General features: G+C 33.6%; 1 protein-coding gene across 1 annotated transcript; it reads right to left on the bottom strand.

Moving 5' to 3' along the window:
* Nucleotides 1-4,709: 4,709 nt before the first annotated feature.
* LOC140840777 (secreted RxLR effector protein 161-like) lies at nt 4,710-5,289 on the bottom strand. The gene is made up of 2 exons (XM_073207942.1): nt 5,156-5,289; nt 4,710-5,097 (listed from the first exon to the last, which is right to left on the bottom strand). Exons 1-2 carry the CDS (start codon nt 5,287-5,289, stop codon nt 4,710-4,712), a joined length of 522 nt encoding a protein of 173 aa, XP_073064043.1.
* Between the last annotated feature and the right edge of the window lie 10,785 nt (nt 5,290-16,074).

The raw sequence follows: 16,074 nt of genomic DNA on the forward strand, positions 1-16,074 counted from the left end.
ATCAGAATTCAAATTTGATTTTTTTGTATTTTTCAATGCATGAGGAAATGGTGGTGACACTGTCTGTTGAACCTCCTCTTCGGAAGTTATGGGTTCCACTTCCTTACCCTTTGAAGTTGATTTATCATCATCTTCACAAGGTTCAAGAATGGATTTTTCCACAACCTTACCGCTTCGAAGGGTAATAACAGATTTTACCTGATCCATCGATTTAGTTCCAGAAGTTCCAGTTTGTGAATGATGATCCTTGGGATTAGGCAGAGGTTGTGAAGGAAATTTACCTTTTCATGAACATTAAGTGCAGATGCAAATTTAGCAAGAGTATCTTTCAAATCTGTCATGGTTTGAGCAGTTTGAGTATTGATAGACTCTTGCTTTGCAATGAAAGAATTCAATGTATCTTCCAAATTTCTTTTCGGCGGAGGAACATAAGGTGCATAATTTTGAAAATTTTGTTGCGGAAATTGTGCAGCATTATCATTCCTCCAACTAAAATTTGGATGGTTTCGCCAACCTGGATTGTAATTTTGAGAAAATGGTTCAAAATTTGGCCTTTTGAAATTGTTCAAAACATTGGCTTGTTCATGGAGACATTCTTTAAAAGAGGGCAAAGTGGGACAATCTTTTGTAAAATGATCACTTGTATCACAGATGTGACACGCAATTTCTTGAACAGATTTTAATTGACCATTCTTTTTCAATTCAAGTGCCTCAACTTTTCTTGCCAAAGAGGTAAATCTAGCTTGAAGATCATGTTCATCTTTGAGAGTGTACATACCTCCACCAGATGTAGGAGATTGAATCTTGTTTGATGGTTCGATTGTACCTATAGTGTCCCAATTTTGAGCATTTTCAGCTAATGAATCGAGATACTCAATTGCCTCGTTTGAATCTTTATCTTCAAATGTTCCATTACACATAAATTCAACCATTTGCCTATCTTTAGGTGTTAAGCCTTCATAAAATTGAGAAACAACTCTCCAAATTTCAAAACCATGATGTGGACAAAGATTAAGCAATTCTTTGTATCTATCCCAACACTGATAAAAAGTTTCTCCTTGTTTTTGAGTGAAAGTGATGATTTGCCTTTTGAAAGAATTTGTTCTATGAGATGGAAAAAACTTTTTCAAAAATTGTTGTTGCAATTCATCCCAAGTTCGAATGGATCCCGATCTAAGATTTTGTAGCCAAGTTTTAGCCTTATCTTTTAAAGAAAAAGGAAAAAGCTTAAGTCGAATGGTGTTCATGCTACAATTTAGATCATTATATGTGTTGCACACTTCTTCAAACTCTCGTAAATGCGTGTATGGATTTTCAGAATCTAAGCCATGAAAATTGGTTAAAAGTTGGATAATACCAGGCTTAAAATTAAAATGAGATGCATCAGGGGGGAAAACTAGACATGAAGGTGCACTAGTACGTGTAGGATTCATGTGATCTCTAAGTGTTCTTCGTCTATCATGATCATGTTGAGATTGAATTTCATCTTCATTTTCTTGGATGGGTTCTTCCGTCATGTTTTGTAAAAATAAAGGATTGTTTCGAATGAGTCGACCACTAAGTGTACGTGACCAAATGATCATGCAAATGCAAAAGAAAAAGAAAAAAAAACACACAAAATCAATAAAAATTCAAATAAAGAAAAATAAACTATAAACAATATTAAATAGACTAGAAATTAAATTATACTTCCCCGGAAACGGCGCCAAAAACTTGTTGCGACTTTGATTGTTGCACTCCCAAGAGCAGGTTGTCCACACAAGTAGTATAATTCGGTGAGTCCGAATATCGTATCCACAGGGAGGCTAAGGTAATTACAAGTCCACTACAATGTCTTTTTGTTTTGTTTTTGTTTTTGTTTCTTTTTAATTTTAATTGTTTGAATATTTAATGGGTAAATTTTAATTTAAGTAGTTGAGATTAAAGGATCCACTCTTGGTATTTTAATAAAGTTAACATTAACGAACAATATTGAAATCCACTTAATAAAAATGGTTCCAATATATTAAATAATCGTATTTATATTATGTTATAAATTATTATCTCATAAATATATAATATATACCAAAACTTATAAATGTGGTCAAGTATTTATTGTGCTATATATATATTTGTAAACACTAAATCAAGGTTCCCACTTTAAATGGTTGGTAAAACCAAACTAACATTTAAATGGTATCAAGAAAATATTATTATGATATATTTATATATAGTAAATCAAAGAATCCAAGTTAAATGGTTGGTAAAACCAAACTAACATTTAAATGGTTCCAAGAATTTAATATTATAATATATTTATATATAATAACTCAAGGCATCCACTTTAAATGGTTGGTAATACCAAACTTACATTTAAATGGTTCCAAGAATTTAGTGTAACATATAGCAACAATAAATCAAAACTCCCACTTATAAGTAGGGTATAAAAATGCTTAAAAAATAAATATAACATAAACAATAAATAATGATTAAATAATATAAAACATAGATTCTTACCTTTTAATAACATTATTATCATGCCAAGAGTTTCACCTTATCATCTCAACTTTAGGAAGTTAGCTATTCATCATTCAAAGTGTAAAACTTTGAATATGAAATTAACATGCTAATTATATTTAAATGAAGAAATAAAAGAAAAATATAGAGAGAAATATTATGAACTCAAAGGTTTGTTCATAGAATGAGGGATATCTCAATACATTACAATGCACCCCTATTTATAGCCAAATTTGGGGAGACAACCACAAATAAGATATTATTTTTTACACATAAGTCTTCATTGGTGTTCCAAGAAATTAATATTATATTACACATCACTTTTGAAAATCTTCTTCTCCGAATTTGCTTCTTCACATAAAAAGAAACATGTGGATAATTGAGTTGTCTAGTTGTGATATTTTTTTCAGAATATTTGACCAAGTAATTTGAGAGATATGGTCAAAATACTAGAGCATGGTAAAACTGCCACTCCTTTGGTAACTTTCTTTGTTGCTTAATTTGATCCCAATTGTGAAAGGATTTTTATCTCATGCTTGGCAACAATATTGTAGATCTTATAATCAACTTTCTACAGGTCCAAGAATCATCTTAATCCCATTTGCAATGCCAAGGTTATTCTTGTTTTATCGAACCTGTAAAAAATAGTAAAAACTTATAATTACACAACAACTTATATTTTATACAATTTATTATAAAACATATAATATTTAAACATTTAATAAAACAAAAACTATATATTTATATTATAAAACATTTAATTAATGTACAATTTTTATGTTTATCACTTCCTTAATTAGCAATCATGTTAACTTTCATTTCTTTCATCCTATGGAATCAGCTCATAAACTCCTTTATAAGCTTCATGTTTGATCTCTATCAAACTATAGTCGTCAAGTTCAACTCCTTGAAATTTGACTATATCAACGGGAACATAGAATCTGATACTTGTGCGATCCTCAATGATTTAGGGATACAACTAGTCGTGGGTTCACATCTCCATGTGATTCAGAATAACATTTATTCTTATTCGAGTTTATCTTAGTTAACTCCATTTTTTTCATCAACTTCTTGATGAAGAATGTCAGAACTCATTTCTAATTGCACCATCAGATCATGTAAGAGTGTCTAGTAGTATCACTGATAGTGCCTGCAAGAACCTTTAGTCACGGCTAGCGTACAGTACGGTCCCTTCAACACATATATCCCATCAAATCTACAACCATTAATATATCGAGAGTTTCATATGAATTCGATAGCGATACGATTTATCTTTGAGTATTAACAGTGTTATAGTATGTGCAACTAGGAAAACATCTTTCCCTAAAGTACATTTCTTGCTCTGGCCAGAGACTCATTACACTATTAACTTATCAGATCACATGATATCCTCACTTGTAGGCAAACGTTGAATCTCCGACCACAATGCATTTGCTCATATGTATTACGAAACTACACCCAACCTCGCCACATGATGACCCTCAATGGAGTCGGTAAATGGATCAAAGTGCATGCTAGTACGTATAGCCCTACATTGTCCCGGATCAAAGGACTAATGGTGTACAACCATAACTGCGGACTATTCCACTCGATAAGTGAGAACCACTTCGATAGTTTGAGAGAGGGTTGTTTAGTACATCATCAGACATTTCCATGCCCTTGCCAATTAAACATTGCGTTTACGTCACATACGCTAGTCTCGAGCTCGAGCGACCTTTATCCTTGTTCTAGGCAACTGATTCTACTAGGAACATGTTTTGAATATATGGTACAATTCCTAATGAGTTTCATGATCTTACGTTGCGATGCAGACCTCATGGTACCTATTGTATATATTCAAAGACATTATCTATACAGCTTGCATGGGTATAGAGATAAAGTATAATATCATAATCTAATAAAATCGTAAAATATTATTAAAATAAATATTGTTTTATATTAGCGTCAATAAAGTTCAAGCCACAAATTGGTTTGCCGGGTACCAACTCTAACAATCTCCCACTTGCCTTATAGCCAACTACCCATAGATCTTAGACACATTGCTTAGTGATGTTTCTCAAACAATGGTCTTCTCAGGGGCTTCGTTAGTGGATCAATAACGTTATCTGCGGAGGAGACACTCTCTACCGATATGTCTCTTTTTCTCACAATCTCTCGGATTATGTGAAACTTCCTCAATATATGTTTGGATAGCTGATGAGATCTCAGTTCCTTCACTTGCGCAATGGCACCGGTGTTGTCACCGTAGACCGGGACTTGATCAACTGTTTTAGGAATGACACCCAACTCTTGATGAAATTCCTCATCCAAATACCCTCCTTTGCTGTAGCCGATGCAGCTATGTATTCGGCCTCAGTGGTTGCACCTGCTGTGGTGTCTTGCTTGAAACTCTTACAAGAGACATCACCACAATTGAGATTGAATACAAATCCAGATGTCAATTTTGAATCATCCACATCTGATTGGAAGCTATAATCAGTATAGCCTTCTAATTTTAGTTTTCCACACCCGTATACTAAGAACAGATTCATAGTTCTTCTCAAGTACTTAAGATTGTCCTTCACTGCCTTCCAATGCAGTGGACTGGGATTCGACTGATATCTACTTGCAACACTCAGTATGTATGAAATATCAGGTCGAGTAGTATATCATATCATACATACTACTGCCTATAGCAGATGCATATGGAATGTGGTTCATGTTTTCTATATCTTCATCAGTCTCAAGGAACATAGACTTGTATAGAGTCACACCATGAAACATTGGGAGATATCCTCTCTTGGACTCCTCCATAGAGAATCTCTTCAGTATGGTATTGATATATGTAGATTGTGTGAGTCCTAGCATCCTCTTTTATCTATCCATGTAAATCTGTGTTCCTAATACATATAATGCTTCACCCATATCCTTCACAGAGAACTTACCAACTAACCATAATTTAGTTGACTGCAACATCCCTACATAATTCTCAATGAGTAGTATGTCATCAACATAAAGAACTAGGAATGTCACTCCACTCCCACTAATCTTCTTGTATACACAAGGTTTCTTAGGATTTTTGGAAAAATCAAACTCTTTGATGTTGTTGTCAAATCTGAGGTTCCAGCTCCTTGATGCCTGCTGGAAACCATAAATGGATATCTGAAGTTTGCATACTTTATGCTCACTTCCTACTGATGTGAATCGCTCAGGTTGAGACATGTAAATTTCTTCCTTAATATCCCCATTAAGGAACAATTTATCCACGTCCATCTGCCATATTTCATAGTCATACCATGCTGCTATGGCTAGCAGTATCCTAATGGACTTGAACATCGTGACTGGAGAAAAGGTTTTCTCATAGTCAACACCTTGTCTTTGAGTATATCTTTTTGCTACCAATCTAGCATTGAAGTTCACCACCTTCCCATGATCTCCAAGTTTTCTTTTATAAATCCATTTGCATCCTATGTGATCAATTCCCTCATGTGGATCTACTACGGACCACAATTGGTTTGAATACACGGAGTCCATCTCAGACTGCATGGCTTCAAGCTATTTAGATGAATCGGTATCGGACAATGCTTCCTTGAAATTTCTTGGATCGCATCCAGGAATGGGTTCATCTTGGCCCTCTTCAAGAAGCATGCTCAACCTATTAGGCAGGATTTGAGATCCTTTCGGATCTTCTAAGAGATTGTGTTTATTTTATTAGCTGTTTGGGTGTGGGTTATGCTATTTGTGTAGTAGGTGGTTTTCGAATCTCATCGAGTTCGATCATCCCGTCTTTTCTATCCAATAAAAACTCATTCTCTAAGAAGGTGATATTTCTTGAAACAAATATATTTGTTTCAGTATGATAATAGAAGTAATATCCAACTGAGTTCTTTGGATGTTGCACAAAGTAGCACAAATTGACTCTACTATTCAATTTGTCTCCCATTGCCTGCTTTACGTAGGCAGAGCATCCCCATATTCTTAGGTAAGAATATTTGGGTGGTTTTCCTATACATATCTCATATGAGTTTTATCCACTGTCTTGGTAATGACTTGATTCAACGACCTTGCCGATGTTTCAAGCGCATACCCCAAAGGGATGACAACAACTCAGTGAATCCTATCATAGATCAGACCATGTCCATCAATGTTCGATTACGACGTTCTGACACACCATTCAATTAGGGTGTGGCAGACAGAGTCCACTGTGAGAGAATCACATTCTCTTTAAGGTATTCTTGAAACTCAGTATTCAAGTATTCTCCACCTCGATCTGATCTGTTTTAATACTCTTTCCCAACTGTTTCTCTACTTCTGCTATCTTTGAACTTTTCAAAGGCTTCAGACTTGTATTTCATTAAATACACATACCCAAACCTCGAATGGTTATCGGAAAAAGTAATGAAGTAGGAATGCCCAAATCTCATGTTTTGACTTATCGGGCTTTGTCAAATTACAGGCCCACCACCTTTTCAATAGACCCAATAATACTTACACCATGCTCATGGGCGAGAGCCCCATTTTGCATGTGTGCAGTCATGTGTTTGAAAGTGGTGTGCATCATTGTGCGAGTTTCATGCACTATGAAACTCTTGCATGTGTATTCGAATATCAACAGCATTCAACATTTCCTCAAACTATCTCTACAATTTATTTGTCATAGAAGCGAGTATATTACCCTTTTTCTTGCATACTATGGTCTCACCATCTTGAAAGCTTTGTTAGTTCAACAAGACTGACATTAGTGTGTATAATGTTTTTTCCGAATTTAGAAAAATTTTCCCAGCCAATCTTGAAGTGTTCGGTTAGCTTGTTTTAATAATTGAAATAGATTACGTGACGAAATCATAAATATACTGATATGGAAACAAATAAAAGTTGCTGACTATTTTAAAATATTTTATAATACATAAATATTGACTTTTGTTTTTATGAATTGACTCCCACTATTTTGATATTTTCACCACTCTTTGATGATAAACGGGAAATCCAATTTCCTTAGTGAGTGTGCAAGACCCAATTGCGAAATCATAATCCAGAATAATATGAGTCCATCATAATTTCTAAAAGGTAGCGCCCAATTTCAACTCTTTGCAACCCTTATGTAATTTGCCTAACGTTCGAGGAGGGTCCAATAATATGATCCCCCTTCTCTTCATGTGTCGAGCCCGACCCATCAATGTTGAACCTTAATGGACGGTCGCCATGAGATCCCCCAATAATATGAACCGAAATCATGGGAGTTTCACGTAGTTCACATCAAATATGTCAGTGGAAGTCCAATCTTCCGGTGTCCGGGCCTCCCCAATAATATTAGCCACACGGACCGTGGATACCGTTTATCATGCAACCATCGTTGATGGAAGACAACAATTATTAAACATTCATTTAATTATCCTTTTAACAGGCTTGATTTAAATTTTTGATCTCATCCAAAATGAGAGATTTAATTTTAAAATTTTGTCTCATCATTAATTTAAAACTCGTGCCATTATTGTTTGTATGATTGTCGGATTAATGCAACTCTTGTTATTATATTAATAATAACACACATACTGATTATTTATAATATATCACATACATCATAAATAATGAAGGATGATCGATAACCGAGTATTAATTGATCCGTACAAGCCACATACGGACCATGTGCATAATATAGGTATCTCGTAAATTATCACTAATCGCCATAATTATCAAATTAAATAAACACTTTTATTTAATTTCAAATAATTAAATTCTTTGTAAAATACCTTTTACTATAGATAATTAAAATCATATTTCAATTTTTTATTTTGTAAGAAATTAATTTTATCAAAATTATTGTAGAGGTAAAATTTTATGTATTTCAAAAATATCAATTTAACCCAAAATTTTCAAAAATCATAAAATCGCCCTTAGGCCCGAACAATTCAAGCCCACGATTTTACGTTGAGATAGCTCTTTCATTCATAGGGTGTTTAGAATTATATCTTTGTATTCTAAACGCTGGACTCCAAACTATTCCATATTTTACGCGGAGATAGCTCTTCTTGTAAATCCCTACGAACGGCTTTTCAACTTTGATCATTTAATTAGGTCCACTATCAAAAGTTTTGTTCCTGATTTAGATTGCACTAGAAATCACAAGCGATTTGACCATTGAGACTATAGCCTCCAAATTTCCAAAATCCGGAGACGAAGTGGCGCGACGGTGAAAGAAAGGAGGTGGCCGAAACTTTCACAAACAATTTGTATATTGGCCGAGAGTTCCAGAATAATGGTTTTTATGCTAGTTGATTATTAATTAATCATTAACTAATAATTATTGATTCTCAATAAACTAGTAAGCAAATCTAATTTGCTTTTGGCCAAAATTTTCTTCCAAAACATGAGGTGGCCGTGAGTTGGCTTTTCCATTGGGAAGGAATTTTTATGAATTTTTAGGGAAAAAAATCTCTATTGAATTATGCCTTATAGTGCATTTATAGAGTGAAACTCCTAATCTAATTTGGAGTCCAAATATTTATATTACCATATAAAAAATATATATTGATTAAATTAAATGACCATTTTTAAATTTATATAATTAACTCATAGGTTAATTAAATTCTAGACTCCTCTAGAATTTGTGCATATTAGTAGTCACAATTACTAGCACAATAATTTAATTAGTAAATTCTCAATTTACTAAATAAATGATTCCGAACTCATTATATCCTATATCGACAATCCGAGAGCGCCGATGTACTAAGGATACAAATCTTGTTCATATAATGAAAAATGAAAATTTCGAAGATCAAAATTTTCACTTACCATATTGGGCAGCTGCCAGTTTTAGTAAACTCCTTCACAAAACATGCAGTTCCACTCTTCTTCCTTAATTAGCACTCATGTTAACATTCATTTCTTTCATCCTGTGGAATCAGCTCATAAACTCCTTTATAAGCTTCTTGTTTGATCTCTATCAAACTATAGTCGCCAAATTCCAACTCCTAGAAATTTAACTATCTCAACGAGAACATAGAATCTAATATTTGTGTGACCCTCAATGGTTCAAGGATACAGCTAGTTGTAGGTTCGCATCTCCATGTGATTCAGAATAACATTTATTCTTTTTCGAGTTTACCTTAGTTAACCCCATTCTTTTAATCAACTCATTGATCAAGAATGTCAGAACTTATTTCTGATTGCACCCATCAGATCATGTAAGAGCTTCTAGTAGTATCGCTACATGATCCCCTAGATATCACCGATAGTGCCTGCAAGAACGTTTAGTCATGGCTAGCGTACAGTACGATCTCTTCAGCACATTTATCCTGATCGAATCTACAACCATTGGTATATTGAGAGTAGCATATGAATTCGATAGCGGTGCGATATATCTTTGAGTATTAACAGGGTCATGGTATGTGCAACTAGGAAAATACCTTTCCATAAAACACATTTCTTGCTCTGGTCAGGGACTCATTGCACTATTAACTTATCAGATCACATAGTATATCCTCACCCGTAGACGAACGGTGAATCCCCGACAATGCATTTGCTCATACGTATTTCGAAACTATACCCAACCTCGTCACCTGATTACCCTCAATGGAGTCGGTAAATGGATCAAAGTGCATGCTAGTACGTATAGCCCCTACATTGTCCCGGGTCAAAGGACAAATGATGTACAACTATAACTGCGAACTATTCCACTCTATAAGTGAGAGCCACTTGGATAGTCCGAACCACTTGGATAGTCCGATAGAGGGTTGTTCAGTGCATCATCATATGATCACCTATATGTGTGAATGGACATCTCCATTCCCTTGCCAATGAAACATTGCGTTTACGTCACAGACGCTAGTCTCGACCTCGAGCGACCTTTATCCTTGTTTTAGGCAGCTGATTCGACTAAGAACCTGTTTAGAATATACAGCACACTTCCTAATGATTTTCATGATCTTACGTTGCGACGCAGATCCATGGTACCTATTATATATTCAAAAACTTTATCTATGCAGCTTGCATTAGTATACAGATAAAGTATAATGCCATAAACAAATAAAATCCTAAATATTATTAAAATAAATATTGTTTTATATTAAAGTCAATAAAATGCGAGCCTCAAGTTAGCTTGCAAGACACATACTCTAACACATAATATGTTTCTTAAATGTTTTTTTATAGTGTTTGAGTTATATTATGGTGAAGGTATTTGGCCTCTTAATGTGCGGACGTGGCTAAATAATAAATGAAATTAACATTTCTAAATCCTTGCATTATCCAATAATATGCATGATATATATTTTTTTTTTTGCATATCTACTTTTTAATCTTTTAACCCAATTCAAAATTAGCCATTTTATCATACAAGATTGAATTTTATTACTTTTTAAAAAAGCATATGCGAGGAAAAAAAGTTTGGCATTTAACTGTTAGAAATAATATAATTTTTTTGCATGTATAAACTACTGGTTCAAGTACATAAACAGACTTGTAAAATAAAGGCTACGCTTTTCATAAGTTTGATGGCAGCGTAGGGAGCTTCAATTTGTTTTGATGATGTTAATTAAACCTTCATTCAAAAGATGCGTTTCTAATGTGTTTATTTATTTTATACTATCAAATTTTCTTATGTGATTCCTTTATTTGGTTCTTTCTTTACGAATTGACTTATATTTTTAAAAAAATTAATTTATATATGGGATTTTGATTGTTTGACATCCTTTTGGACGGTGGGGGCTATTTGCTTGAAATTTGTACATATAATTCAGTAAAATTCACTTGTTTGGAGACTGTCATGATGCTTAAGCACTCAAGTAATTTGATGCGGCGTTAATAAAATAAATTAAAATGGATATGTTTGTCTATGTTTAACACATGACTACATGATCAATATTGATTATTTTTAATTTTTTTCTACATTCCGTACCCAATCTACTTGAGTCCAAATTGGCTACTCGACACCTTGATAGTAATTTGTAACCCCTGCATCTTTTCTATTCAAACAAAAGACTTGTTCCAACACATGTTCCTTGTACGAGCTTTATCTTAATTAGTCACATTATATGCATCAACTAATTGATCATTAAAACTCCATAAATCATTTTTTATTGTATATATCGAATCATGGTAAGAGTGCCAAGTAGCATCACTTGATGAGTTCTAAGTATCAATGACAGTGTCTGCAAGAACTATTAGTTATGGTTAACATACAATACGGTCCATTATGTTATAGTAAGTGTCTAATGAGCCAACTTGTGACTTGATCTTTATTGATTTTTATTTAAAAAATATTTATTTAATAATTTTTTCGATTTTATCCAATTACGGCATTTACTTTATATGTATAAACTCATGCAAGTTGCATAGATAAAGTCTTTGAATAAGCAACAGATACGATGAGGTATGACTTTCAACGAAAGATAATAAAACTTGTTAAGAAGTGTACCGTATATTTTAAACATGTTTCTACCCGAATCAGCCTCCTAAAATAAGGATAAAGGTCGCTCGAGATTAGTATCTGTGATATAACCTCATGTTTCATTGGTAAGGACATGAAGATGTTCTTTTATACAGATGGGTGATCATCTGATGATGCATTGAACAACCCTCCTTCGGACTATCCAAGTGGTGATCACTTATCGAGTAAAATAGCATACGATTATGTCAAAATCGTGGAGTCAATACACTGTAGTCAGGAATTCACCGTTTTTCTGTGGGTGAAGTATCTTATGTGATATGATGAGTTAATAGTGCAAGGAATATCTGACCAGAGTAAGACATGTGTATTTTAGAAAGGTGTTTCCTTAATTGCACATATCATGTTGCTATTATTACTCAAAAATATATCACGACGTTATCAAATTCATTTACAAATCTCGATATACCAATGGTTGCAAATTCGATCAGAATATATGATTTGAAGGGACTGTACTGTATGCTAAGCATAACTTAAAGTTCTTGAGGCACTATCAGTGATAAATAGAAGATCATTGAGCGATGCTACTAGAATCTCTTACCATGATCCGATGGATGCAATCAGACTTGGGTTCTAAAATTTTTGATCAAGGGGTTGATGAAAAGAATAAGGCTAATTAGGGTAAGCCTGAATAAGAATTTATGTTATTTTGAATCACATTAAATTGTGAACGCATTGCTAGTTGTATCTCTGAATCATTGAGGGTCTTACAAGTATCAGATTCTGTGTTCTCATTGAGATAGTCAAATTCAAGTAGTTGAATTTGGCTACTGTAATTTGATGGAGATCAAATAGATTGCTTATAAATGATTTTATAAAGTAATTCCATATGATGGAAGATGTGGAAGTAAGCTTAATTGTTGATTAAATGAGGAAAGTGAAACTATCTATTTATGTGAAAGAGTTCACAGAACTGACAGCAGCAAAAAATGGATGTGTAAATTTTGAAATTTGAAATTTTGAATTTTCATTATATGAACAAGATTTTTACCCTCGGTACATCGGCGCTGTTTGATCGTCTATCGGGGTTGTAATGTGTTCATAATATTTATTTAGTGAATTTGAAATTTACTAATTAAATAATAATGTTAGTAATGATGACTACTATATATACATGATTCTCATGAAATATTCTAGATATGTCTAGAATTGTTTAATTAATTAACAATTAACGAAATTAAATTATGATTATTTAATTCTACATATATGTCTATATATGTACATATGTGTATATGTATGTATAGATGTATTATTATATATATATATATATATATATATATATATATATATATATATATATATATATATATATATATATATATATATAAATTAATGAAAATAGAGATATTAATGAGATTAGGATTACGAATCCTAATATAATTGATATTTCTGATGTGATCAAAAATCAAAGCATATAATATTTCATTGAAGGTCATATAAAATAACACAAGTTTTATATACAGGTTTTGACAGACAAAATTTTATCCAACAAGTTTTTCCTCGTCTCTGCCCTCACAAAATTCGGCCACCCTAATTTTCACAAAGAAAATTTTGGTCACTTCCACGGCCATATCGCCGTCGGATTTCTGAAATTTAGGTGATCCAAACTCAATGCAAATTTGTGTAAGATTTCTAGTGCAGTCTACACGAGGAATCCAGTCTTCGATCGTTGACTTGATTAGGCAAACAAAAGAGGAAGATCTGTTCGTAGAGATTTACAAGTGTTTAATACGACGCTTTAAATACAAAAAGTAAACGGATAAAAACATATGAATTATTTAAGTCATACGACGTCTAAGGAACATTTTGAATGTCAAAACAAAATTTTTGAACTTCCGCTATATCTTGGGTACAAAAAAAAATACTCCAACAGTGGTATCACAGCCAAGTTTTTTCTCTATCGTATGATTTTGTTATTGTTTAAATCATGTTGAGTATTTATTTCTAACCCTGTTAGAAATTCCATAAAATCACAACCCTTGAAAAATTGTTTTTCAAAAACATAAAAAAATTAATTTATCGCAACTGCCAGGATATATTTTGTAAGGCCCGAGATTTTATTACTGTACTCTGAGATTAATATGAAATGATTTATTTATTAATTGAGATGATTATAAACGGAACGGATCAGACCGGGAAAGCTGAAAGAAGATTTGACATGAGGTGCAAGGAAGAGTCCCCGCGCACATGTGCGACATGTATGGGCGCACATGCGCGAGGAAGACAGAACCATGCGCGCACATGCGCGGAACGTCCAGAACCTTGGGCGCATTTGCGCGGAAGAGTGGCGCGCATATGCGCGAGAGAACTTCCGAGACACGCGCCAAGGAATTGTGTCTCGCGCATATGCGCCGATGGTGGTCGCGCATATGCGCGAGACATGCTGCACAAAGGAGTGTGCCACGTTTTCTTATCTTGCATGTAATATATATATATATATATATATATATATATATATATATATATATATATATATATATATATATATATATATATACGTATAGAACCGATTCCTTCTTCAGAATTAAGGTAAATAATCGAGAAAAAGACTCCGAGGTAAGATTTCAATTTGGGATTGAAGATTTTGGAGATCCGTCTGTTCGAATTGAAATCCGAGTACTGTACCGAGTTCCTAGAGACGACAGCTACAACTAGACGTAAGTTTTGTTACGATTAGACATGATTAGAAATTATGATATTATCAAAATTGAATAAGAATTGAATATGAATCAGATATGATGTTTCTGAAATAGTAGACATTGTATATTTGAAGTCAGAATGAAGAACAGATTGTTTATGTAATTGTTATGATTTTCGGAGTCGATTTGATTGAGATTTGATATCAGATTTGTATAATCGTTGAGATTATGAGTTATATCGATATTGATTATGAGTTCTTGTATTATATCTATGATGTTGGAATTGACGGGATTACGGAGACTGTACTGTTATGCTATCGAAACATCTGTGGGTTGATATTGATCAGATTCAGTAGTGACTTCGATTATAACGTGATATCATCGATATGGATTAGATTGTGTCTTAATTCGATATTGATCAGATTATGTTTTGAGTTGTGTATTGATCAGAACAAAGTTTGAGTTAAGCGGTATATATTGACACGGTCTATTTGATACTGATATTTCATATTTGATACGGACAGACTTGGCTTCGACACTTCGACTTCGTCAGACCGTGAAGATAAATGTATAAATTAATGTTGAGTTGGGATTGCACAACTCGAGTGAGGTTTGACTCGAGTTTCCCTAAATCACATACTTTATTTTATTGCATTGTTATTTGCAATTGAATACGATTGATATTTTGGTCTATGGATTTATAGACAATGTATGCCTTGAGTCATAGGCGGATATGCTTAGTCGTAGACATTTGATCTTGTGACAGAAGGGCCGGATAGTGAGGACTCGTCACTGGCCCATTGCACTTTGTCACAGGACAGGATATTGGCGATAGGGCCACAGTCCATGACGGTTAGGTCAGGACACTGGATGTTTGGTTATATCGACGTGGATAGAACTGGAGTCTTTTCTATTACTGTTGGTCGATATAGGAATACCCACATCTGGAAACCAGGATCCCTAGGATAGGATTGAGTCTAGTCTAAAATGTGGAGTCACGAGTCTAATTGACAGTTTATATTGATGTATGTTGGATATGTTCCTGAATATGGTACATATCGATTTATGTCCTGATGATGGTACATGTTTAGAATAGGAATTATTCTTGATATGAATTTATGTTCTGATTTGAATACATGTTATGAATGTCTGTTATATATGTTTATATTGATTATATGATTGCATGTATACATGATTTATACTGAGAATGTAATTCTCACCGGAGTTATCCGGCTGTTGTCTTGTTTGTATGTGTGCATGGCAACAGGTGGGATAGGATCAGGGTCAAGAAGAGAACGAGGCTGGACTAGATAGCGTGGAGATCCGGGCTTTGAAGCAACTTAAGATTCAGCACTGATATATAGTTGAACCTAGTTGAATTCTTGTAGATAATACAAGATTTGTATGTTTATGTTTAATATGTAATTTGAAGTAAATTACATTACGTTTCCGCTTTGTATTTTTAAAAAAAAATTTAGACCCTGTTTATTATAATTGATTAATGTTTATGTTTAA

The sequence above is a fragment of the Primulina eburnea genome, chromosome 9, assembly GCF_022965805.1.
Source record: "Primulina eburnea isolate SZY01 chromosome 9, ASM2296580v1, whole genome shotgun sequence".
Classification (NCBI taxonomy): domain Eukaryota; kingdom Viridiplantae; phylum Streptophyta; class Magnoliopsida; order Lamiales; family Gesneriaceae; genus Primulina; species Primulina eburnea.

What these genes read in the sequence shown, in the direction of transcription:
- LOC140840777 (XM_073207942.1), bottom strand. Translation starts at nt 5,289, where the DNA reads ATGGAGGAGTCCAAGAGAGGATATCTCCCAATGTTTCATGGTGTGACT. An exon ending in TCTGCTATAGGCAGTAGTAT is followed by an intron (nt 5,098 to 5,155) that starts GTATGATATGAT and finishes TGTTGCAAGTAG; the next exon opens with ATATCAGTCGAATCCCAGTC.